General features: G+C 38.5%; 2 protein-coding genes across 2 annotated transcripts in view; both read left to right on the top strand.

The window, feature by feature from the left end:
• The first annotated feature begins 14203 nt into the window (after positions 1 to 14203).
• LOC138325978 (store-operated calcium entry-associated regulatory factor-like) lies at positions 14204 to 19983 on the top strand. Its single transcript, XM_069272018.1, has 7 exons — positions 14204 to 14339; positions 14705 to 14844; positions 16492 to 16697; positions 16927 to 17037; positions 17286 to 17413; positions 17679 to 17881; positions 18241 to 19983. The coding sequence occupies exons 2-7, from the start codon at positions 14778 to 14780 to the stop codon at positions 18552 to 18554; spliced, it is 1029 nt and encodes a 342-aa protein (XP_069128119.1). The 5' UTR covers positions 14204 to 14339; positions 14705 to 14777; the 3' UTR covers positions 18555 to 19983.
• A 2701-nt stretch (positions 19984 to 22684) lies between these two features.
• The window catches only part of LOC138326533 (KICSTOR complex protein SZT2-like), a 142195-nt gene continuing 138436 nt past the window's right edge, over positions 22685 to 26443 (top strand). Inside the window, 5 exon segments of the mRNA XM_069272632.1 lie at positions 22685 to 22836; positions 23381 to 23506; positions 23932 to 24129; positions 24448 to 24525; positions 24898 to 24990. Of these exon segments, the coding sequence (XP_069128733.1) occupies positions 22798 to 22836; positions 23381 to 23506; positions 23932 to 24129; positions 24448 to 24525; positions 24898 to 24990 (534 nt within the window). The 5' untranslated portion in view covers positions 22685 to 22797.

Below are 26443 nucleotides of genomic sequence, written 5' to 3' on the forward strand. Positions count from 1 at the left end.
GTTGGTGAACTCCTTTCCTTGGTCTGTGATTATAGAATCCATTGGTCCTAGTCTACAGACACAGTCCAATATGAACTTTCCCACATTCTCAGCAGTTTTCTCGCCAATGGCACGTGCTTCTGACCACTTTGAGAAATGGTCTGTTGCAGCCACGATGTATTTATTGCCAGTATCCGTTATTGGTAAAGGTCCAACAATGTCAATTCCAACAAGGCTCCAAACTTTGGAAGGCACTGATATAGAATTAAGTGGAGGAGCATTTTTTACTGGTCCAAGATTGACTCTACAACACTGATCACAGTCTCTAACAAACAAAGTTACATCCTCTTTCATGCCTTTCCAGTAATATCCTTGCAGACACTTTTGGTATGTTTTGTCTCTTCCTAGATGACCACCAGCATATTTTCCTGTGAATTGCAAATATGTTAAAATTGTATGAAACAAATAATCAAACAGAAACATGACATCCCTAACATTAGAATCAGAGATGGGAGTGTAAAATCTCTAACATTAGTATCAGAGATGGGAGTGTAAAATCCCTAACATTAGTATCAGAGATGGGAGGGTGACATCTAAGAAAGTCAGGGGCACGCTGATCTCTAACATTAGTATCAGAGATGGAAGGGTGACATCTCTAACATTAGTATCAGAGATGGGAGGGTGACATCTCTAACATTAGTATCAGAGATGGAAGGGTGACGTCTCTCACTTAAGTATCAGAGATGAGAGGGTGATATCTCTAACATAAGTATCAGAGATGGGAGGGTGACATCTCTAACATTAGTATCAGAGATGGAGGATGACATCTCTAAATTAGTATCAGAGATGGGAGGGTGACATCTCTAACATTTATCAGAGATGGAAGGATGATATCTCTAACATTAGTATCAGAGATGGGAGGGTGACATCTCTAACATTAGTATCAGAGATGGGAGGGTGACATCTCTAACATTAGTATCAGAGATGGAAGGGTGACGTCTCTCACTTAAGTATCAGAGATGGAAGGGTGACATCTCTAACATTAGTATCAGAGATGGGAGGGTGACATCTCTAACATTAGTATCAGAGATGGGAGGGTGACATCTCTAACATTAGTATCAGAGATGGAAGGGTGACGTCTCTCACTTAAGTATCAGAGATGGAAGGGTGACGTCTCTAACATAAGTATCAGAGATGGGAGGGTGACATCTCTAACATTAGTATCAGAGATGGGAGGGTGACATCTCTAACATTAGTATCAGAGATGGGAGGGTGACATCTCTAACATTAGTATCAGAGATGAGAGGGTGACATCTCTAGCATTAGTATCAGAGACCGGAGGGTGACGTCTCTCACTGAAGTATCAGAGATGGGAGGGTGATATCTCTAATATTTGTATCAGATATGGGAGGGTGACATCTCTAACATTAGTATCAGAGATGGGAGGGTGACATCTCTAACATTAGTATCAGAGATGGAAGGGTGACGTCTCTAACATAAGTATCAGAGATGGGAGGGTGACATCTCTAACATTAGTATCAGAGATGGGAGGGTGACATCTCTAACATTAGTATCAGAGATGGGAGGGTGACATCTCTAACATTAGTATCAGAGATGGGAGGGTGACATCTCTAACATTAGTATCAGAGATGGGAGGGTGACATCTCTAACATTAGTATCAGAGATGGGAGGGTGACATCTCTAACATTAGTATCAGAGATGGGAGGGTGACATCTCTAACATTAGTATCAGAGATGGAAGGGTGACATCTCTAACATTAGTATCAGAGATGGAAGGGTGACATCTCTAACATTAGTATCAGAGATGGGAGGGTGACATCTCTAACATTAGTATCAGAGATGGGAGGGTGACATCTCTAACATTAGTATCAGAGATGGAAGGGTGACATCTCTAACATTAGTATCAGAGATGGGGAGGGTGACATCTCTAACATTAGTATCAGAGATGGGAGGGTGACGTCTCTAACATTAGTATCAGAGATGGGAGGGTGACATCTCTCTAACATAGTATCAGAGATGGGAGGGTGACATCTCTAACATTAGTATCAGAGATGGGAGGGTGACATCTCTAACATTAGTATCAGAGATGGGAGGGTGACATCTCTAACATAGTATCAGAGATGGGAGGGTGACATCTCTAACATTAGTATCAGAGATGGGAGGGTGACATCTCTAACATTAGTATCAGAGATGGGAGGGTGACATCTCTAACATTAGTATCAGAGATGGAAGGGTGACGTCTCTCACTTAAGTATCAGAGATGGGAGGGTGACATCTCTAACATTAGTATCAGAGATGGGAGGGTGACATCTCTAACATTAGTATCAGAGATGGGAGGGTGACATCTCTAACATTAGTATCAGAGATGGAAGGGTGACGTCTCTCACTTAAGTATCAGAGATGGAAGGGTGACGTCTCTAACATAAGTATCAGAGATGGGAGGGTGACATCTCTAACATTAGTATCAGAGATAGGAGGGTGACATCTCTAACATTAGTATCAGAGATGGGAGGGTGACATCTCTAACATTAGTATCAGAGATGGGAGGGTGACATCTCTAACATTAGTATTAGAGATGGGAGGGTGACATCTCTTACATTAGTATCAGAATTGGGAGGATGACATCTCTAACATTTATCAGAGATGGGCCCAGCAACAACTAAGTATAGGATAAACCATGAGTTGGTGTAGAATAGGCCAGAGAAAACACACATATCGAAGGGTGAAGTACAAACTAGTATTTTGTTTTCATAGACAAAAGTTACTTACTTAAAATTTACACTCCTCTACACTATAAGCATCATTGAAAAATTTGAGCTTCTTATTGTTATTCAGAAAAGAAATATGTAAAAGAATTTTGAAGAAGATTGATCAATATCATTATACTGTAAAAATGAAGCACACACAAAAACAATCATACTAAATGTTTTTAAATGCTTTAAAAATTTGGAAATAGCAGCATTTGCACATGAAAAGCCACCTACGGCATGTACATTCCTCTGAATTGTGTAATTAAACTTAAATACATGCAAGTTTAATGTTTTTTGATTTTGAAAACAGAATCTGTTTAAATATACCCAGATTTACCTGGCAAAACCTCAAATGCTAATTACCATCTGCATGTGTACATGTATATCACATCGATATACATTGTATATGCACATTAATTTAACATGTTCTAATTTATATATTCAAAAATTGCATACTTGTTGAAACTATTTGAATAAAAACATAAAAATCGGACAGAAGTAAAATTTAAATTAGATAATAAATTTTAAATGATCATCTGCTTTCAAAAATTAAGCTCCATAGCTGACAGCATTAATGATACTAGTCATTTGAACAATAATTGGTGTTAATAATCATGTGTGGAATGTATATGTCTAATTAACACAAAAAATAATATAAAATGATTTATTTTGTTTTTGGTGTGTGTGAGATCAGTATTCCATTCCATATAGAACGGAATTTTTTCTGGATGCATTGATTAATGTAAATATTTTTATCTTGAAGTAAAATTAGAAGTTCAAACTTTTCAAAATGATGGTAATGGTGTAACTGAAGAAAAATACTGAATTGTCTGCTCATGTTTTTGACGGAGAAAAATACCATTTGTCGACAGTGGAGCATCTTTAAATATAATAATTTTGAAGATATATATATATACATGAATATATAATTACCTGAGTGAAGGCTGGTCAAGACAGCTTGTACTTCATTGTGTCTCAGTACCTTCTTGTCATCTTTGTATAAGGTGCCATCTTTGCACTGGAACCCCTTAGCTTTGATGCGAATTCTTCTTTTTTCAGATTTCTTCTTATTTGCATCTTTAATGTTTGTTACATATGCAGGGTACACTGATTTACTGAGGTATATAACAAGTTCATTGTAGGAATTATCTTCCATGGTTTTTCAAGGTGGGATGATGCTGATTGCATCAATGAAAAGTATACAATGTATAGTGGTCACAAAAGCAGACAAATGTATATATATATAATATTACCAAATATGGACCTTACTGATGTCAAGGTGTGAAGCCATACCCAATAAACAGCAACTATTAGCTATATAGATCAGACATGGTGACTAAAGACTACAATGCTTTAAACAAAAGAGTCTTCAGCCAGGTGTGATATGTTAGGGTGAACCGATGTTAGATCAGGTGACAGTCATTAATTAGTACAATCATCAACACCTATTTAATTGTCTTGTAATTACCATCCCTTAGAGCTATTCCAACATATAGATGTTGTTATTTCAATGGTGTACAGGTGTCACTTCAATGTCAAAATTAAAATTAATATAAACATTTTTTACACAAAGACAATTAATGTAAAAATGCAATGTACTTTTTAAACTTAAGGGAAAAACTTCCAATATGTATTTGATTATATCTTTTACAAATTTAGTACATCATGGTTCCATTATTTCGTTAATTTCTATATTACTTGATATATCAAAATAGGAATTATTGATATAAAGACTCAAATAACTCAATAATTTCATATTTTTGCTGAAATGTAGCAATGTTCCATTACCAGTGGTATAATTATATAAAGAATATAAAGAATTAAGAATAAAAAAAATACATTGTATATACAGATCTGTATATTTTGAACATTTACGCAATTTTAGAAATATGAAGGGGCTTAATTTTTGTTTTAATTTCCTTTAGTATGGGGGGCGGGGGCAGCAAGAACAGATGAGAAAGCCAATAATTTATTCCTGAGAAAAAAGGGTTTGGTGCAAGAATCAAGTATAGTCATGCAATACTACATGTTATTCTCACACCTACATGTTCACCCCAGAAGTAAGTAGAAAAGAGGGAAAGATGACCGCCCCCCTTCAGCTAGCCAATAGTCGAGAGGGGAGGGGGTATCACCTAGCTATATCACCCCTCTCAAAATATATGGAGTGGGAGGAAAGAATAAGCTACCTAGTAGTTTTCCCTTCTCAAATAAATCAAGACTGGGAAAGAATCAGTTAGCCAATAGTTTCCCACTTAAAAATATATCGAGATGGGGAAAAGAATCAGCTAGCCAATAGTTTCCCCCCTAGATATAATCGAGAGGGGGGAATGAATCAGCTAGCCAATAGTTTCCCTCTAGAATTAATCGAGAGGGGGGAAAGAATCAGCTAGCCAATAGTTTCCCCCTAGATATAATCAAGAGGGGGGAAAGAATCAGCTAGCCAATAGTTTCTCCCCTAGATATAATTTGTGAGGGGGGAAAGAATCAGCTAGCCAATAGTTTCCCTCTAGATATAATCAAGAGGGGGGAAAGAATCAGCTAGCCAATAGTTTCCCCCTAGATATAATCAAGAGGGGGGAAAGAATCAGCTAGCCAATAGTTTCCCCCTAGAATTAATCGAGAGGGGGGAAAGAATCAGCTAGCCAATAGTTTCCCCCTAGAATTAATCGAGAGGGGGGAAAGAATCAGCTAGCCAATAGTTTCCCCCTAGATATAATCAAGAGGGGGGAAAGAATCAGCTAGCCAATAGTTTTCCCCCTAGAATTAATCGAGAGGGGGGAAAGAATCAGCTAGCCAATAGTTTCCCCCCTAGATATAATCAAGAGGGGGGAAAGAATCAGCTAGCCAATAGTTTCCCCCCTAGATATAATCAAGAGGGGGAATGAATCAGCTAGCCAATAGTTTCCCCCCTAGATATAATCAAGAGAGGGGAAAGAATCAGCTAGCCAATAGTTTCCCCCTAGAATTAATCGAGAGGGGGGAAAGAATCAGCTAGCCAATAGTTTCCCCCTAGAATTAATCGAGAGGGGGGAAAGAATCAGCTAGCCAATAGTTTTCCCCCTAGATATAATCAAGAGGGGGGAAAGAATCAGCTAGCCAATAGTTTCCCCCTAGATATAATCAAGAGGGGGGAAAGAATCAGCTAGCCAATAGTTTCCCCCTAGATATAATCAAGAGGGGGGAAAGAATCAGCTAGCCAATAGTTTCCCCCCTAGATATAATCAAGAGGGGGGAAAGAATCAGCTAGCCAATAGTTTCCCCCCTAGATATAATCAAGAGAGGGGAAAGAATCAGCTAGCCAATAGTTTCCCCCTAGAATTAATCAAGAGGGGGGAAAGAATCAGCTAGCCAATAGTTTCCCCCCTAGAATTAATCAAGAGGGGGAAAGAATCAGCTAGCCAATAGTTTCCCCCTAGATAAAATCAAGAGGGGGGAAAGAATCAGCTAGCCAATAGTTTCCCCCCTAGATATAATCAAGAGGGGGGAAAGAATCAGCTAGCCAATAGTTTCCCCCTAGATATAATCAAGAGGGGGGAAAGAATCAGCTAGCCAATAGTTTCCCCCCTAGATATAATCAAGAGGGGGGAATGAATCAGCTAGCCAATAGTTTCCCCCCTAGATATAATCAAGAGAGGGGGGGGATATCAGCTCGTCAATAGTTTCCCCCTAGATATAATCAAGAGGGGGGAAAGAATCAGCTAGCCAATAGTTTCCCCCTAGAATTAATCAAGAGGGGGAAAGAATCAGCTAGCCAATAGTTTCCCCCCTAGATATAATCAAGAGGGGGAAAGAATCAGCTAGCCAATAGTTTCCCCCTAGATATAATCAAGAGGGGGGAAAGAATCAGCTAGCCAATAGTTTCCCCCTAGAATTAATCAAGAGGGGGGAAAGAATCAGCTAGCCAATAGTTTCCCCCTAGAATTAATCGAGAGGGGGGAAAGAATCAGCTAGCCAATAGTTTCCCCCCTAGAATTAATCAAGAGGGGGGAAAGAATCAGCTAGCCAATAGTTTCCCCCTAGATATAATCAAGAGGGGGGAAAGAATCAGCTAGCCAATAGTTTCCCCCCTAGAATATAATCAAGAGGGGGGAAAGAATCAGCTAGCCAATAGTTTCCCCCCTAGATATAATCAAGAGGGGGGAAAGAATCAGCTAGCCAATAGTTTCCCCCTAGAATAATCAAGAGGGGGGAAAGAATCAGCTAGCCAATAGTTTCCCCCCTAGAATATAATCAAGAGGGGGGAAAGAATCAGCTAGCCAATAGTTTCCCCCTAGATATAATCAAGAGGGGGGAAAGAATCAGCTAGCCAATAGTTTCCCCCTAGAATTAATCGAGAGGGGGGAAAGAATCAGCTAGCCAATAGTTTCCCCCTAGAATTAATCAAGAGGGGGGAAAGAATCAGCTAGCCAATAGTTTCCCCCTAGAATTAATCGAGAGGGGGGAAAGAATCAGCTAGCCAATAGTTTCCCCCTAGAATTAATCAAGAGGGGAGAAAGAATCAGCTAGCCAATAGTTTCCCCCCTAGATATAATCAAGAGGGGGGAAAGAATCAGCTAGCCAATAGTTTCCCCCTAGAATTAATCAGAGGGGGAAAGAATCAGCTAGCCAATAGTTTCCCCCTAGAATTAATCAAGAGGGGGGAAAGAATCAGCTAGCCAAAGTTTCCCCCCTAGATATAATCAAGAGGGGGGAAAGAATCAGCTAGCCAATAGTTTCCCCCTAGAATTAATCGAGAGGGGGGAAAGAATCAGCTAGCCAATAGTTTCCCCCTAGAATTAATCAAGAGGGGGGAAAGAATCAGCTAGCCAATAGTTTCCCCCCTAGATATAATCAAGAGGGGGGAAAGAATCAGCTAGCCAATAGTTTCCCCCTAGAATTAATCGAGAGGGGGGAAAGAATCAGCTAGCCAATAGTTTCCCCCCTAGATATAATCAAGAGGGGGAATGAATCAGCTAGCCAATAGTTTCCCCCCTAGATATAATCAAGAGGGGGGAAAGAATCAGCTAGCCAATAGTTTCCCCCTAGAATTAATCGAGAGGGGGGAAAGAATCAGCTAGCCAATAGTTTCCCCCCTAGATATAATCAAGAGGGGGGAAAGAATCAGCTAGCCAATAGTTTCCCCCTAGAATTAATCGAGAGGGGGGAAAGAATCAGCTAGCCAATAGTTTCCCCCCTAGATATAATCAAGAGGGGGGAATGAATCAGCTAGCCAATAGTTTCCCCCCTAGATATAATCAAGAGGGGGGAAAGAATCAGCTAGCCAATAGTTTCCCCCCTAGATATAATCAAGAGGGGGGAAAGAATCAGCTAGCCAATAGTTTCCCCCTAGAATTAATCGAGAGGGGGGAAAGAATCAGCTAGCCAATAGTTTCCCCCTAGAATTAATCGAGAGGGGGGAAAGAATCAGCTAGCCAATAGTTTCCCCCTAGAATTAATCGAGAGGGGGGAAAGAATCAGCTAGCCAATAGTTTCCCCCTAGAATTAATCAAGAGGGGGGAAAGAATCAGCTAGCCAATAGTTTCCCCCCTAGATATAATCAAGAGGGGGGAAAGAATCAGCTAGCCAATAGTTTCCCCCTAGATATTATCGAGAGGGGGGAAAGAATCAGCTAGCCAATAGTTTCCCCCTAGAATTAATCAAGAGGGGGGAAAGAATCAGCTAGCCAATAGTTTCCCCCTAGAATATAATCAAGAGGGGGGAAAGAATCAGCTAGCCAATAGTTTCCCCCCTAGAATTAATCAAGAGGGGGGAATGAATCAGCTAGCCAATAGTTTCCCCCTAGATATAATCAAGAGGGGGGAAAGAATCAGCTAGCCAATAGTTTCCCCCTAGAATTAATCGAGAGGGGGGAAAGAATCAGCTAGCCAATAGTTTCCCCCCTAGAATTAATCAAGAGGGGGGAAAGAATCAGCTAGCCAATAGTTTCCCCCCTAGATATAATCAAGAGGGGGGAAAGAATCAGCTAGCCAATAGTTTCCCCCTAGATATAATAAGAGGGGGGAAAGAATCAGCTAGCCAATAGTTTCCCCCTAGAATTAATCAAGAGGGGGAAAGAATCAGCTAGCCAATAGTTTCCCCCCTAGATATAATCAAGAGGGGGGAAAGAATCAGCTAGCCAATAGTTTCCCCCCTAGATATAATCAAGAGGGGGGAAAGAATCAGCTAGCCAATAGTTTCCCCCTAGAATTAATCGAGAGGGGGGAAAGAATCAGCTAGCCAATAGTTTCCCCCCTAGATATAATCAAGAGGGGGAAAGAATCAGCTAGCCAATAGTTTCCCCCTAGATATAATCAAGAGGGGGAAAGAATCAGCTAGCCAATAGTTTCCCCCTAGAATTAATCAGAGGGGGGAAAGAATCAGCTAGCCAATAGTTTCCCCCCTAGATATAATCAAGAGGGGGGAATGAATCAGCTAGCCAATAGTTTCCCCCCTAGAATTAATCAAGAGGGGGGAAAGAATCAGCTAGCCAATAGTTTCCCCCCTAGATATAATCAAGAGGGGGGAAAGAATCAGCTAGCCAATAGTTTCCCCCCTAGATATAATCAGAGAGGGGGAAAGAATCAGCTAGCCAATAGTTTCCCCCCTAGATATAATCAAGAGGGGGGAAAGAATCAGCTAGCCAATAGTTTCCCCCTAGATATAATCAAGAGGGGGGAAAGAATCAGCTAGCCAATAGTTTCCCCCCTAGATATAATCAAGAGGGGGGAAAGAATCAGCTAGCCAATAGTTTCCCCCTAGATATAATCAAGAGGGGGAAAGAATCAGCTAGCCAATAGTTTCCCCCCTAGATATAATCAAGAGGGGGGAAAGAATCAGCTAGCCAATAGTTTCCCCCTAGATATAATCAAGAGGGGGAAAGAATCAGCTAGCCAATAGTTTCCCCCTAGAATTAATCAAGAGGGGGGAAAGAATCAGCTAGCCAATAGTTTCCCCCCTAGATATAATCAAGAGGGGGGAAAGAATCAGCTAGCCAATAGTTTCCCCCTAGAATTAATCGAGAGGGGGGAAAGAATCAGCTAGCCAATAGTTTCCCCCTAGAATTAATCAAGAGGGGGGAAAGAATCAGCTAGCCAATAGTTTCCCCCTAGAATTAATCAAGAGGGGGGAAAGAATCAGCTAGCCAATAGTTTCCCCCCTAGATATAATCAAGAGGGGGGAAAGAATCAGCTAGCCAATAGTTTCCCCCCTAGAATATAATCGAGAGGGGGGAAAGAATCAGCTAGCCAATAGTTTCCCCCCTAGATATAATGAGGGGGGGAAAGAATCAGCTAGCCAATAGTTTCCCCCTAGAATTAATCAAGAGGGGGGAAAGAATCAGCTAGCCAATAGTTTCCCCCTAGATATAATCAAGAGGGGGGAAAGAATCAGCTAGCCAATAGTTTCCCCCCTAGATATAATCAGAGGGGGGGAAAGAATCAGCTAGCCAATAGTTTCCCCCCTAGAATTAATCAAGAGGGGGGAAAGAATCAGCTAGCCAATAGTTCCCCCCCCCCTAGATATAATCAAGAGGGGGGAATGAATCAGCTAGCCAATAGTTTCCCCCCTAGATATAATCAAGAGGGGGGAAAGAATCAGCTAGCCAATAGTTTCCCCCTAGAATTAATCGAGAGGGGGGAAAGAATCAGCTAGCCAATAGTTTCCCCCTAGAATAATCAAGAGGGGGGAAAGAATCAGCTAGCCAATAGTTTCCCCCTAGAATAATCAAGGGGGGAAAGAATCAGCTAGCCAATAGTTTCCCCCTAGAATATAATCAAGAGGGGGGAAAGAATCAGCTAGCCAATAGTTTCCCCCTAGAATAATCAAGAGGGGGGGAAAAATCCTAGCCAATAGTTTCCCCCTAGATATAATCAAGAGGGGGGAAAGAATCAGCTAGCCAATAGTTTCCCCCCTAGATATAATCAAGAGGGGGGAAAGAATCAGCTAGCCAATAGTTTCCCCCTAGAATTAATCGAGAGGGGGGAAAGAATCAGCTAGCCAATAGTTTCCCCCCTAGATATAATCAAGAGGGGGGAAAGAATCAGCTAGCCAATAGTTTCCCCCCTAGATATAATCAAGAGGGGGGAATGAATCAGCTAGCCAATAGTTCCCCCCTAGATATAATCGAGAGGGGGAAAGAATCAGCTAGCCAATAGTTTCCCCCCTAGAATAATCAAGAGGGGGGAAAGAATCAGCTAGCCAATAGTTTCCCCCTAGATATAATCAAGAGGGGGGAAAGAATCAGCTAGCCAATAGTTTCCCCCTAGAATTAATCAGAGGGGGGGGAAAGAATCAGCTAGCCAATAGTTTCCCCCCTAGAATTAAATCGAGAGGGGGGAAAGAATCAGCTAGCCAATAGTTTCCCCCCTAGATATAATCAAGAGGGGGGAAAGAATCAGCTAGCCAATAGTTTCCCCCTAGAATTAATCAAGAGGGGGGAAAGAATCAGCTAGCCAATAGTTTCCCCCTAGAATTAATCAAGAGGGGGGAAAGAATCAGCTAGCCAATAGTTTCCCCCCTAGATATAATCAAGAGGGGGGAAAGAATCAGCTAGTCAATAGTTTCCCTCCTAGATTAATCAGAGAGGGGGAAAGAATCAGCTAGCCAATAGTTTCCCCCCTAGATATAATCAAGAGGGGGGAAAGAATCAGCTAGCCAATAGTTTCCCCCTAGAATAATCAAGAGGGGGGAAAGAATCAGCTAGCCAATAGTTTTCCCCCTAGAATTAATCAAGAGGGGGGAAAGAATCAGCTAGCCAATAGTTTCCCCCCTAGATAAAATCAAGAGGGGGGAAAGAATCAGCTAGCCAATAGTTTCCCCCCTAGAATTAATCAAGAGAGGGGAAAGAATCAGCTAGCCAATAGTTTCCCCCTAGAATTAATCAAGAGGGGGGAATGAATCAGCTAGCCAATAGTTTCCCCCTAGAATTAATCGAGAGGGGGGAAAGAATCAGCTAGCCAATAGTTTCCCCCTAGATATAATCAAGAGGGGGAAAGAATCAGCTAGCCAATAGTTTCCCCCTAGATAAAATCAAGAGGGGGGAAAGAATCAGCTAGCCAATAGTTTCCCCCCTAGAATTAATCAAGAGGGGGAAAGAATCAGCTAGCCAATAGTTTCCCCCCTAGAATTAATCAAGAGGGGGAAAGAATCAGCTAGCCAATAGTTTCCCCCTAGAATTAATCAAGAGGGGGGAAAGAATCAGCTAGCCAATAGTTTCCCCCCTAGAATTAATCAAGAGGGGGGAAAGAATCAGCTAGCCAATAGTTTCCCCCCTAGATATAATCAAGAGGGGGGAAAGAATCAGCTAGCCAATAGTTTCCCCCCTAGATATAATCAAGAGGGGGGAAAGAATCAGCTAGCCAATAGTTTCCCCCCTAGATATAATCAAGAGGGGGAAAGAATCAGCTAGCCAATAGTTTCCCCCCTAGATATAAATCAAGAGGGGGGAAAGAATCAGCTAGCCAATAGTTTCCCCCTAGATAAAATCAAGAGGGGGGAAAGAATCAGCTAGCCAATAGTTTCCCCCCTAGAATTAATCAAGAGGGGGGAAAGAATCAGCTAGCCAATAGTTTCCCCCCTAGATATAATCAAGAGGGGGGAAAGAATCAGCTAGCCAATAGTTTTCCCCCTAGATATAATCAAGAGGGGGGAAGAATCAGCTAGCCAATAGTTTCCCCCTAGAATTAATCGAGAGGGGGAAAGAATCAGCTAGCCAATAGTTTCCCCCCTAGATATAATCAAGAGGGGGGAAAGAATCAGCTAGCCAATAGTTCCCCCTAGAATTAATCGAGAGGGGGGAAAGAATCAGCTAGCCAATAGTTTCCCCCTAGAATTAATCAAGAGGGGGAAAGAATCAGCTAGCCAATAGTTTCCCCCCTAGAATATAATCAAGAGGGGGGAAAGAATCAGCTAGCCAATAGTTTTCCCCCTAGAATTAATCGAGAGGGGGGAAAGAATCAGCTAGCCAATAGTTTCCCCCTAGATTAATCAAGAGGGGGGAAAGAATCAGCACGTCAATAGTTTCCCCCTAGAATTAATCAAGAGGGGGGAAAGAATCAGCTAGCCAATAGTTTCCCCCCTAGAATTAATCGAGAGGGGGAAAGAATCAGCTAGCCAATAGTTTCCCCCTAGATATAATCAAGAGGGGGGAAAGAATCAGCTAGCCAATAGTTTCCCCCCTAGAATTAATCGAGAGGGGGGAAAGAATCAGCTAGCCAATAGTTTCCCCCCTAGAATTAATCGAGAGGGGGGAAAGAATCAGCTAGCCAATAGTTTCCCCCCTAGATATAATCAAGAGGGGGGAAAGAATCAGCTAGCCAATAGTTTCCCCCTAGATTAATCAAGAGGGGGGAAAGAATCAGCTAGCCAATAGTTTCCCCCCTAGATATAATCAAGAGGGGGGAATGAATCAGCTAGCCAATAGTTTCCCCCCTAGATATAATCAAGAGGGGGGAAGAATCAGCTAGCCAATAGTTTCCCCCTAAAATAATCAAGAGGGGGGAAAGAATCAGCTAGCCAATTGTCTCCCCCACCCCCTGAAAATAATTCGAGAGGGGGGAAAGAATCAGCTAGCCAATAGTTTTCCACTAGATATAATCAAGAGGGGGGAAAGAATATGCTAGCCAATAGTTCCCCCACACCCCTGGAAATAATTTGTGAGGGGTGAAGAATCAGCTAGCCAAAAGTTACCCCCTTGATATAATCAAGAGGGGGGAAAAAATCAGCTAGCCAATATATATATATAATTTCCCCCTAGAATTAATCAAGCAGGGAGAAAGAATCAGCTAGCCAATAGTTTCCCCCTAGAATCAATCAAGAGGGGGGAAATAATCAGCTAGCCAATAGTTTCCCCACCCCCTGGAAATAATTCGAGAGGGGGGAAAGAATCAGCTAGCCAATAGTTTACCCCGTAGATATAATCAAGAGGGAGAATAATCAGCTAGCCAATAGTTTTCCCCACCCCCTGGAAATAAATCGAGAGGGGGGAATGAATCAGCTAGCCAACAGTTTCTCCCCTAGATATAATCGAGAGGGGGGAAAGAATCAGCTAGCCAATAGTTTCTCCCCTAGATATAATCGAGAGGGGGGAATGAATCAGCTAGCCAATTATTCCCCCTAGAATTAATCAAGAGGGGGGAATAATCAGCTAGCAAATAGTCTCCCCCACTCCCTGGAACAAGTTCGAGAGAGGGGAAAGAATCAGCTAGTCAATGGTTTTCCCCCTAAAACTAATCAAGAGGGGGGAAAGAATCAGCTAGCTAATTCTTTCCCCGGGGGATAAAAGTAATTAGGGGGGGGAAAGAATCAGCTAGCCTATTCTTTCCCCGGGGGAAAAAATCAGTAAAATATCGTTTTTGACCTATGAAGCTCCAAATACTTTGAATTTCTTCTGTTTTCTTTACCGTTTTCTCTTCCCCGTCCATGTTGGATTCGACGTTGACAACACGCTTGAGCTAAATGATAATGTCTAATTGAAACACAAGCGTTCGACTGCGACTGATTTTAAACCGGAAGTAAATAAATACACGTCAGTTTACTGTTTGCAATGTCATGAAAAAGAGTTATTGAATCATTTCTTTAGGAGAATACCATCAAAAGCAGTCACGTTATAAAAGTAAGTACTAGAAGTTTAATTTTAAAGGGAAAAATCGGGATCGAGACAATCTGATCAAATATTGTGGGGAATCAAGGCTAAGTTACGTGCTGCATGGCTGACTGCAGTTCCATTCTGATAACGTTTTTCTCTTTAAAAACTAAATACGAAATTTGGTTCAATCTATATGTTTTAGCAGTCTATACAATCATGTTTAACGTACCACTTTGAAAGAATGTGAATATTTAGTCTAGCCATTTCTTTTGAAAAAGAGTACACTGTAATTTTATGTATTTTCTTTTTATGTCTCAGAAAAAACCCATTGTTTATGTTATAAACTACTGTATATGTTTTTTAAACAAAATAACTTTCTGTTTATTTTTCAGAAAAAGAATCTCATTTTAAGCTGTGATATTAACATTGTTGTCAAAAACTACAAATATCCAAGAACAGAAGAAAATGTCCAAATCAAAAGAGTTTTGTCGGCATTTGCTAATTTTCATTGTGTATATCCACCTAGGTATAGGTGAGTAGTCACTTACTCTCTTCATATACTCATTAAACTAGTACTGCCATGTACGGTGTATTTACTGCTGTAGATACTACGTAAACATACATAACTTTATTTTCTTAATTCTATTGTACATGTAATTGTTTCTGTTTTTGGTGCGAGCTTACTCTCCCACTATTATTTTCCTTGTTGGATGTGGAGTCTGTGTACATCCACTATGCGCAGATTCCAACCACGTACGCGATACTCGAAGTCAGTGTCTTATACCGTTTAATAGATTTCGTTGTGATTAAGTGACACCAACCTTTCAAAAACATATATATACTAAGATACACCTGTCAGCGATGCTCTACTATAAATTAACATCAGTGACATAACACAGTGCTAAACACATTCTTTTTTTGTGTGTGTAAATTTCAAGCAGAGTATCATACAAACTATTGCGTCGGTCACAATATCTAACCACCAAATCGACTATGGAAACTTCCGGAACAATACAATGCAAATCAGGTTTATATAGTCAAGAAAAGAAAGTGACGAAGGTTAACTTTTAGTACCGGAACATTTACAGCGTTATTTAGCAGATTAAATTTAACTTATTTCATCCTAGGGTATAGGTGTATGTTGTACTATCGTACTAGCGTACAAATATTTTGAACAGCGAAAAAGGTCAATTGTATCAATATCAATATGGTAATAAACACACTTCTATGTAACGAAGAATACAATTAACAAAGTTCAAAGTAATTTCATATTTAAAGTTTTGATGAAATAAAGTACTTATTATAATACATCAAGGACGTAAACAATGTCCTTGCAAAAGTCCCAAGGATAATGAGTGAAAGTGCTAGTACATATATCTGACCTGTTACCGAGGATGATTTCATACTGAAAATTAAGGTTAGGAAGTAGTTAGCGAGCACTTAATGTCTAACAGACATATTTGTAGTTTTGTTATATTATACAGTATGAATTAATAATCTAAATTTGAGGGTGTACACTTTAAATTATACACAAATGCATCGAGAGAGTAAAATATACATGTGACATTTTGTCTGATGATCTTTTATGTACATATATTTTATGTTGTATGTAATTTAAAAATTACCCCCTCCATGGTATATTGGGAAGTATATATGAATACATGACTTTATACAAAAATTTAGATTAACATCAAACATTTGGCTTTTATGGTTTAACATCCTAATTATAGCAAGGTTTAGGGGTCATTTAAAGGGACAATTCAGTCTAAGAGAACATTAAAATTTGTACATATATCGAAAAAACCCAGTTCTAATGGAAATAAGATCAGTCGGTTTCACTGTGATATGGCAGAAAAGCCCATGGTGGTGAAAGTGTGTGTGAAATGTTTATACTCGCTCGCTGTCCGCCATTACACATTGTGTTTGAACACATTGTGTTTGAACATCTTGTATGCTGAACCCTGTCCCTTGCTCGTAGAGTAATGCAACTTTTGTCTAGAACTGCTCAAATCGCTCTGACAGTAGTGTGTTTACCTTATCAGGTGAATTGTTTTGTCTAAAAAGTCGTTTTTCAGACATAAGGTTTCCATCAGACTAAATTTAAGTCCTGTATAAGACATGTCTTCACTGGACTAATAACAAACCTGACTTACTTAAGTATGACATTATGTTATTGTAGTATCCTCATCACGGAGCAGTGGAAGGGATGGAGTTTTACTTTCTGACGTTAAAACATTGACCTTGTACAATGGTAAAATGACAAACTCCCGCCGGAGTGCTCCAGTACCACAGTTGAAGTGTGTAGGAGGATCTGCCGGATGTGGTGCTTTTGTCCCACAAGTGGTGCAGTGTACAAACAGAGGATCAGACGGGTATGATGTTCAGGTGAGTTGATTATTACCTCCCAAATAGGATGAATAGGAATGTTTTATATAAAGCTTTACCCTAAAACTTAAAAAAGTTCCTGTTATTTTCCTTTTGCTACTTTTCCCCAGAAAAATAAATTGAAAACAAATGGAATCTGTTGGTGTCTTGTTCTTATAAAAACTATGGTTATTTCACATTTAAGATTAGGAAGAGGAACTAGACTAGGATTTCATTTGTTTTTTTCCAGTGGGAATGTAAGACAGACATGGATAACGCGTACAGGTTCGGGAGAGTAGAGGTGTCATGTGAGGGATACGAGTATCCAGATGATCCATATATCCTAAGGGGCTCCTGTGGGGTAAGTATCTAATAATTAACAAAATGTATAAATAAATCAATGTGAGATACTAAAATTAAATATGCCACTTTTTCTATGAGTTTACTGAAACCATTTTGTATGCACTGCTTTGTTAAGTTTAGTGTCTTGCAATAATTGAAATGGAATAATTTCCTAATTTCAAATGGATATAAGTTTATATATGATATTTTTTACCGTAACTTACTTCAGAGTGAATGGTAGTTAAGAGTTGGTTTGTTCTGTTCCAGTTGGAGTATACCATTGACTTAACTGAGGAAGGTCATGAGAAGAGAAGGAATCAACAGCATCATAACTATGGTAACCAATATGGAGGTAACCAAGATGACTACCATCATAGATCCTCTTACCAATCTGGGTTAGTACTCGGTAGTCAACATTATGTTAATCTGGAGCAATAATGACTGAATGGTTAAGATGATCGACATTCAACCCCCCGAGTGGTAGCCTTTCTGTACCAGGCAGGGGTTTAATTTCAAGTTATTTTAGTTTTCTCTAACAGTACACAAAGGCACCTCATGGGCTTCCATGAGGGCCAACAGAAATAAATGATAAAAGCTTGTATAATTTTTCTAAACAAATGAATGAATGATTGATTAATTTCAATCCTGTACATGTCACAGCTATGGCTACAGTAAGGCCAAGTCTATCCTTGGGGACGTGATCATGCTGTGTGCTGTTGGAGGAGTCGTCTACATTATCTACCGGACCTGTATCGCAGGAGGTCCACAGACTGCAACTGGATATCCCCCTAACCAGGACAACCAGTGGGGTAACAGTCAGCCCCCACCCCCGGGGTTCCGCCAGGACTATATGCCAGGGGGAGGTGAGTGATAGATACACAACACAGACTTCAGACAGATTCAACAAAAAGTCAGACGAGATGCAGTGAAATGATACACTATCAGAATTATCTGTTAAAATCAAACTTAGATTAAGGTTGTATTCTTAATGTTCATAATTGCATTACATGAAATGAAAAAATTCGAGATATAAAATAATCGACATGTATTTTAATGTTTGAGTTACATGTATATAAAAGGATAATGTAATATGCTTACATGAATGCACAACCCCAGAGTTACAGGCTATTTTGGTATCAATTGACCCCTCCATATCAAGTAAGGAACTACTGCTACCTCTACATTGTATATTTTAATACTGACCTGTTATTTTATTTTCAAGCCTCATGCTCAGGATCTTCTCAGTATGGTGGCCATACAAACTACGGGCAGCCTGGTAACACGGGAGGTGGCTTCTGGACAGGTGCTGCCACTGGTGGCCTCCTTGGATACATGTTTGGTAACCGTGGCAACAATCACTATGGTAGCAGAACATACTCACCCTACACAGGATCCTCCTTCTGGGGCCAGTCACACACACATCGCCCCACAGCGTTCTCGGGAGGATCCTCATTTTCATCTTTTGGTGGAGGTAGTAGCTCCAGAAGCTCAGGTACTAGAACAGCCTCAGGGTTTGGTGGAACCAAACGGCGATAGTTTTGTTTGAACTTTAGCTTCAAAGATCAGGGAGTTGATAGGGAATATTTCAGATTAAAAAATTAAATTGAGGAAATTATGCCACCAAATGAAAGATGATATTGATTCATAAAAACTTTTGAATTTACTTCAAGTTTAAGGAGCTTATCAAAATTGGATGAAAGACCAGTCAGCATGAAGGCTCCTACATGGAAACCCACATGATTCTAGTCTGACTCCTAGAGTACTGTCAACCATCCAACCAACTTTATTTAGGGTTTTCATAGCTTACTACTTTTTCACGGCAATTTTGGTACTCTAGACTTTTATGAATCTATTTTACCTGTATTTGAAACATTTTTGTGGAGATCTTATCATCGCCAATATACTCAGAATTAAATCGCTCATGAAAATAAGTTGGTTTACAGTAATAAAGGTATTCAGTATTTTTATGTAATGTATTTGAATTTGTTTCTTCATTTGTAATTTTTCACTTATTTATGAAGATATACCTTTCCATATTCAAATTGAAAAGTAAAAAAAAAAATAATTATAACCTTAGAAATAATTTAAATGATTCCATTGTCACATTTGTTTACATGTATATCGTGAAGATGTTAATGATATGCAATGTTTGTAGTGTTTTATCATAGAAATTGAGCTGTGATATTTGTATGTGTTCCATGTGTGATACAAAATAGTGTTCTGCTATACCTATAAGGTATACACAATATCTCTGTATGGAGTGTTTAGGATGATCATCAATATTTTTTTGTGAACCAGCTATTGTTCACACAAAGGGTGTTAACACTAGCTAGATTCACCTTTTGTTTTATCTTTTAACTTTTCCTAGTCAAAGTTTTTTTTCAATATTCCAAAACCTTAACTTTAACCACTAATACTTTCCTGTTGAATTTCCTTATGTGCAGGAATGTTGGTAAAACTGGCCAGTCAGTGTAGACATAGCCATGATGATGTTAACAGTTGTGTCGTATTTGATTGATTAAGTCTAAATTTTAAGTCTAAGTTTGTTTAGGTTCCTGGCGCTAGGAAACAGAAAAATCTTGTTTCAAATTTTCTAAAGTCTGTCACAGGTTTACTTGGTTAATTATTATTAAAGTTTTATATTTTGAAAGGACTTAAAATAACATCTAAAGTTGAATAGCATTATATATTTCTCCAAACTTTGTCATCTAGGACTTATCTACGCATTGTTTTGAAATTGTTAAAAATGTGGATGTGTTAAATCATTATCTTTTGTAATCATTCAACGTCTATATCGAGACAAATCAAATTCTACAGATATTAAAGTTCCTATTTGAAGTTGAAATCCACACATTTGTTTTCTATTGTATAATCATATACAACTTCGAACTATGAACCAGGTCCTCTGCAGTTCGAGTTTGAGAGGTTTTCCTGTATTGTAAAGTAGAAAATCTATTCCTTAACATTTTAAGGAAAGACATTTTTCATACATCACTCACAGATATATATCCACATATATGTTAATTTGTGATATATTGCTCTTGTATCTGGTTAACTGGAATTCTTGATAGTTATCATTTAAAGTGTTTTACAGTATTTTATCCCAGAAAGATTTTTTTTTTATACAGAGCTACTGTTTGTTTGTTGTTCTCCTTTATGATAATTGCTATTCATGTAAACATCGTAATAATAATATCAAACATTAACTGATAAGTGTGTATGTTATGGAATGATTTTGGGTTAAGATGAATTAAGACAATGATAATTAAGATAATGACATGATTTTACATCATTCCAACATTAATCAAGGTTTTTCATAAATTCAATCACCCCTGATGTTTATCATGAATTTTCACAGTCTTAGAATAGGGTGACCAAGTTCATGCTGGAATGCCCTTAATACAGTTTTGGATTTTAATAGGTAGATATAAACATCATTATTATTTAGATATTATAAATACCATGGCTTCACTGTGATTCTTGTCTGAGAGTCATCATTAAACTTTTTTATGTTGTTATTGTTCATCATTAAACTTTTTTATGTTGTTATTGTTCATGATGTATTTGCATTTCATAATAAAAAAAGTATTTATTATTTTATTCTTGTGTTTTTCTTTTTTAAGAGTCCATTATCATAGCCATGGATGCTCTGTAGTGTAAACAATCTAGTCTGTCAGAAAGTGGTTTGTCAGTCCATTTACTTTTGATTCCTTGCATTTTATTTCGTTGTATTACTTGAAATGGATTGTGACTCATCTGTTTCATTTTAAGGTCAAATGTCAAGGTTCTGCTTAAGTGCCATGGATTGTCGCCATGGTTAATCAACAGAAGACTTAAAAGTCAAAGGTCATGCAAGGTCATATATTGGGAAGACAATATGCAGCAAGTTAAGAAAAATCAATTATAACCTATTTAGCCTGAGATACTCTGGCCCCGACACCAGACTTAGACTTTATTACAGACAGATGCCTGGTGCAGGGACTAAAATACCTTGGTCTTTTCAACAAATAAATAATTTAGCTACCGAATGCAATCCATTTCATCATGTATGCATGTTATATTATGTGAATACATGTATTAGTTTCTTTTCTACAACTTTACCTGGTCATCGCCATTTTCTCATAGTATACAAATCGCCTGAATCTCAATGGATTGCTATATTTGGGTCAGACTAATTCGGAGATGACCTGCCCGATACCCCATGCAGTGTAACTTCAATTAAATTCAGTTTGAAATTATGAAAACGACGAAGGTCTCCTCATTTGATTTCTTTTTCAAATTGTTTGATGGCTTACTCTGTGAAATAATATTACAATGAAAGACTAGCCCAGATTTGGTTTTAGTGCCCCTCATAATAAGGCAATAATATTTGGCATTGTTTTAAAAAATTTCGCTGCAAATCATAGATCGAAATGAGATCGGCAAATTCCAATTGGCGAATTTAAAATTTTTTACCCAGAGCTAGCCCTGCTTATTTTTTTCAGTTTTTAAAGATGCTCCACCGCTGACAAAAGGTATTTTTTCACTATCAAAAACAGGAGCAGACGATTTAGTATTTTTCTTCTGTTACAAAAGTTACTTACTTTACACAATTACCACCATTGAAAAGTTTGAGCTTCTAATTTTACTTCAAGTTAAAAATATGAAAAATAATAAATTGCATCCCGAAAAAATTCCGTGGCACTATATTCTATATGAAATGAAGTACTGATTGTGCATGCACCAATGGCGAAATAAATGATCTTATATTATATTTTGTGTTAATTATGCATATATATACACGATTTAACACAAGTTATTGTTTGAATGATGAATATTATTTATGCTCTGTCGGCGGTGGAGCATCTTTAAGGGCCCTGTGGGCTTATTATTGGGTCAATTTTTTAAAGGCCCACTACCTTTCCGGAGCAAAATATATAGATTTCTTAAAAACATTAATAACCTCAGAAAATATATACCGATGGCCTAAGATGAGGTTACAACACCAAACATATGCAAGATTTCCTGCGTAATGTATGATAACAATGGAGAGTCATTTCGCTGTTTTACCGTCTGCCGCAGTGATAGCCAACTACCGCGCGGTATTTAGGACGACGGGGGGAAACATAAGACGACCCGCGTTATGAAAATTAACATTTTATTTATTTTAATTAAATTGTTTAGGAGGTGATAATAAGTGTAGTATTAACGTTAAGTTAATAACTTTTGCAACTCTACAAAATTATCAATCTCGTTTTACATTCCCATTTTAAAAATTAAAAACCGTTTCGGAAAGGTAGTGGGCCTTTAAGAGTATCTCTTTTGAAAAATGTTGTTAGATTAGCAGAATTTTGTATTTATAGGCTCAAGCACTCAAACTTATGTCAAACAAAAGTCCTATCAACTTATTATGGTCAAATAGTTTAAAGGGAGGTAACTCAAGATGTAATGATGTGGTCATTTTAAAAATGTATTTTGTCTAATTATTCTAATATTTATCATTTAATATTATTTTGGTGTATATTTATGTTACCTAAATTCCGAAATCGACGTGAGGATGCACATTTGTAGTGAACGTTAGGACATAGATTTAATAAAATAAAATAACGAAGTCGGAGCCTTAAAAAATATATATAAGCGTCTAGCTGATTGAGACTATATCATACTAAGCGTTCAATTGATGTTGATTTGTTAGCTGCAGACTGCAAAAAGTTTCTGTTGATCTCGAAGAAAATGTTGCTTGCAGAGTCAGTGATGTGAAAGTCACGCAAAATCAACGTTTCCAAATCGTCCATCAGACATGGAGGACACGGGATCTGACAGCGAATCTGAGGACAAGGTGTGTTAAATATGCTAACCAACTGTTCTCTTTTGCGTTATCAAGATTGGTCTTCACTGATGCACGATGCAATCAGCTGATTATCTCAAGGCCAACTTTACTCAAGTTAATCAAAATCTGATTAGTTCTAAATATATATATATTCTTTTCATTTTATATTGTTTAATACGATGCATTTTTACTAGTTTTGCATCGATATTAAACTATTTTGTAACCATATTTTTTGTAAGATCAATGATTATTTTCCCTCTATGTTCTTACTGGACCAAACTCCCAGCCTTCGTGTATACAAAAAGTTGCAAGTATACCAATGTCGTAATAACACGCTTGAAATTTTATGACTATACATTAAAAGTTATTTCATGGTATTCAAACACAACTTTATTACCACAGTGAAAAGCATGATGATTCATTGATCTTGCAATACATATCTTATAACTTTCTAAATAACTAACAAGAATCTCTTCCTTTCACCTTATATAGAATGATGAGGAAACATTTTATTTGAATATAGTGTTTGTTTTAAAACAAAATATTTTTTCAGATCCTCCCAGCTAAAACAGTGTACCTGCTTATGAAGAAGGATTACAGGATCTCCAGAAATATCAGGGCATCATGGTTTCTCGAGCATTTGAACAGTGTTATGCAGTTCAACCCTGTAGAATGCATTGTAAGAAAATAAGTGTTACAGATGCTTTTATGTGATGAAACATTCAGCAATTAATGTTTGTAATCAGTAGCAGGACTGCGTTAGGTCAATCATTGATGACCAGATACATCAAGCTCTTTATTGTATCTTTACCCATCGCAGTTATAGAAAAGTTTCAGTTTTATTTACTCACTCATTATACCTCCCACAACGAGGTTAAGGAAGGGTAAACTGGAATCAGGTTGTCTGTCTGTCTTTCCATTTGTTTGTTTGTCTGTAGACTTTGAATAGTAAACTCCTCTCCATTACATAATTGCCACAATTGTGATTAATGTCAGATGTGATCTAGAGAGTTTGAAAATGATTAAAATGTCACTGAATATCTCAAATTTCAAGCTAACCTGATCAGCTTGTTTGCTGTAAAGATTAATATATTTTGTTGTCAGAGTGACACAGATGAAGAGCTGAAACTTGTTTCCGTGGTACCTGCCATCAGGGAGGAGATTGGGGAGGATCAACTGCCACAGGTACAGCCAGGGATGCCATTTATGTTCCAGCTGCTTCCGTCGACAGTGGTCACCTTCCTGGCGAGGCGTTACAGACTGGTGTTTGTCCTTGACCTTAGCCCTTCAGCAGCCTCTGTTGTAAGTGATCATGATGTTTCTGTGTACTGTGTATAGAAATTTAAACTGGCAGTATTAACTTGACATTAGATATCTTTGTCATTTAATGCTTGATGACTGTTGTTGATTTACTAGGTCATGTATTTTTATTGTGTAATATCATCTCGTCAATGAATTGTGGTTTAGATATATTGATTTTACGATAAACTTTGTCATTTAATGCTTGATGACTGTTGTTGATTTACTAGGTCATGTATTTTTATTGTGTAATATCATCTCGTCAATGAATTGTGGTTTAGATATATTGATTTTACGATGAAATATCCCTCATGTCTTCAGGATCTTAAAACAGGAGAAGTGCTGTTGGACAAAATCAGCCACAACTTGAGATGCTGTATTATTGGACTTGTAAAGCCAGTAAGTTCTAGAATTTGGAAAATTTTGCAGCGTATAGATAGCTTAAATTAGCTTTGGTGAACTACCACTGGGTTCCTAGATTCCTCGGTACCACAGCTTTCTTTCACCTCCTAAATCTGGCACTTCCTTAAAAGTTCATAAAAATGATAAACCTAGCCCAATTAAAATGTTCAGTGATTTTCATTGATTTAAAGTTCAAGGAACTTTGGAATTTGGATGCTTAGAAACTAGAATACACAGACCTTGGTTCCTTAGATATGATTTCAAACTTGGTAAAATATTCATTAAGGACAATGTAAGGTTTAAGTTATCATACCTTATCAATACATTTTCTAGTATTTACTCAAACAATGCTATACCAAATTTTTTCAGTTCATGCTTCCTGGGACTCGCCTGAAGTTTGTACCTGAACTGTACGTCACAGTCATAGCCTACACACCTGTTCTTGCATGTACAGCTAACCAGGTAAACTGATAATGATGAACTTTATTGAGGAACAGTATCAGTATTTTTTGCCCACCATCATCAGATGGTGGGCTATTCAAATCGCCTTTCGTCTGTGGTCTGTGGTCCGTCCTTGGGTCCGTCTGTCCATCCTTCCGTCCATCCGTTAACAATTCTTGTTACCGCTATTACTCAGAAAGTACTTAAGGGATCTTTTTTCAAAGTTGATTTGTAGGTTCCCCTAGGGCCCTTGTCTGGGATCTTTTGTATGTATCTTAATGACTATGTAACGTGCTCGAGTCTACTTTAATAGTATAGCCCTCTGGTAGGCGAGGTGCTCTATAACCTTTGGTAACAAGGTTCAAATCCCTGGTAGCGAGGTACAACTTACACCTTTGGTAACAAGGTTTCCACAGGTACAACCTCTGGTAGCGAGGTATCACTGTTACGCCTTTGGTAGCAAGGCTATAGATATTTAAGTACAACCACACAGTGACAGAATTGTCTAACTCATTAAATCAAGTTTCAGTTTTTGTATTATTATTTACATGGCCATATCAACAACCAGGAGATTACAGATAACACACAGTACAATATCTAACAGATATAATACATTATAGCTGCAGTAGAATAGATCTCAATAGTATAATTCCACATTAACTCGCTTATTACAGATAAATACTATTTTCTTTATAGTAGTATCCCACAAGAAATTAATACTATTACTCTTTCCACTACTCTATCGCAGTACCACACTACCTGGAACTACCGCAAGTCTACGACCTTGACAGAGTTGCTAATGTAAATAAACCAAATAGACAAGCTGTAAAACCCCTGTTCTATTAATAGCCTAACTATGACATCACACTAAATACACCAAAGCCATTTACATGTGAAGATAGGGGCTGAGTTGCGTAGACCCTAGGTTATCAGTTCTGAGATCGAGAACACGACTTACCTCATCGACTGCAAGGGCGCAACTGACCTGAGGGCATCAGATGCCCCCCGATGCCCCAAATTCCCGTGCAGGTACTCCGTCACGCTGATTGGCTGGCGAAAATAACCAAACCGGAAATGTGATTCCCAACCGCGACGGACATGCACAACACAATAGTCGAAGCGGAAAAGGCTGTCTGAAGTTGTAAGATTTACGATGCCTAGAACGGCAAATAACATCACTTAACGACCATGATATAGGTAAACTTGACATCACGTAGATAAGATACCACTCGCTAAAACCCAGAATTATCGTAACACTTACTGTTAACGCGGGTAAATACGACAATCTCACAAACTTCATCCAGTCACATGGCCGGTTGGTACAACTGTAAACGTAAACATGTCATTGTAGATTAAAACATTACAAACTTATCTTTACTCAATACATGGAATGATGACAATAATAACAATCTATAGATATATGTACAATAGACGTAATTCTAGTCACGCTACAACTACATAGTCTTTTGTTTGT

Source organism: Argopecten irradians, chromosome 6, assembly GCF_041381155.1.
Source record: "Argopecten irradians isolate NY chromosome 6, Ai_NY, whole genome shotgun sequence".
In the NCBI taxonomy this organism is placed as follows: Eukaryota; Metazoa; Mollusca; class Bivalvia; order Pectinida; family Pectinidae; genus Argopecten; species Argopecten irradians.

Excerpts from the sequence above, each read along its gene's own strand:
- LOC138325978 (XM_069272018.1), top strand. The coding sequence starts at position 14,778 with ATGTCCAAATCAAAAGAGTTTTGTCGGCATTTGCTAATTTTCATTGTG. Across the intron at positions 14,845-16,491 it reads GTATATCCACCTAGGTATAG|TATCCTCATCACGGAGCAGT; the intron begins GTGAGTAGTCAC and ends ATGTTATTGTAG. Across the intron at positions 16,698-16,926 it reads CAGACGGGTATGATGTTCAG|TGGGAATGTAAGACAGACAT; the intron begins GTGAGTTGATTA and ends GTTTTTTTCCAG.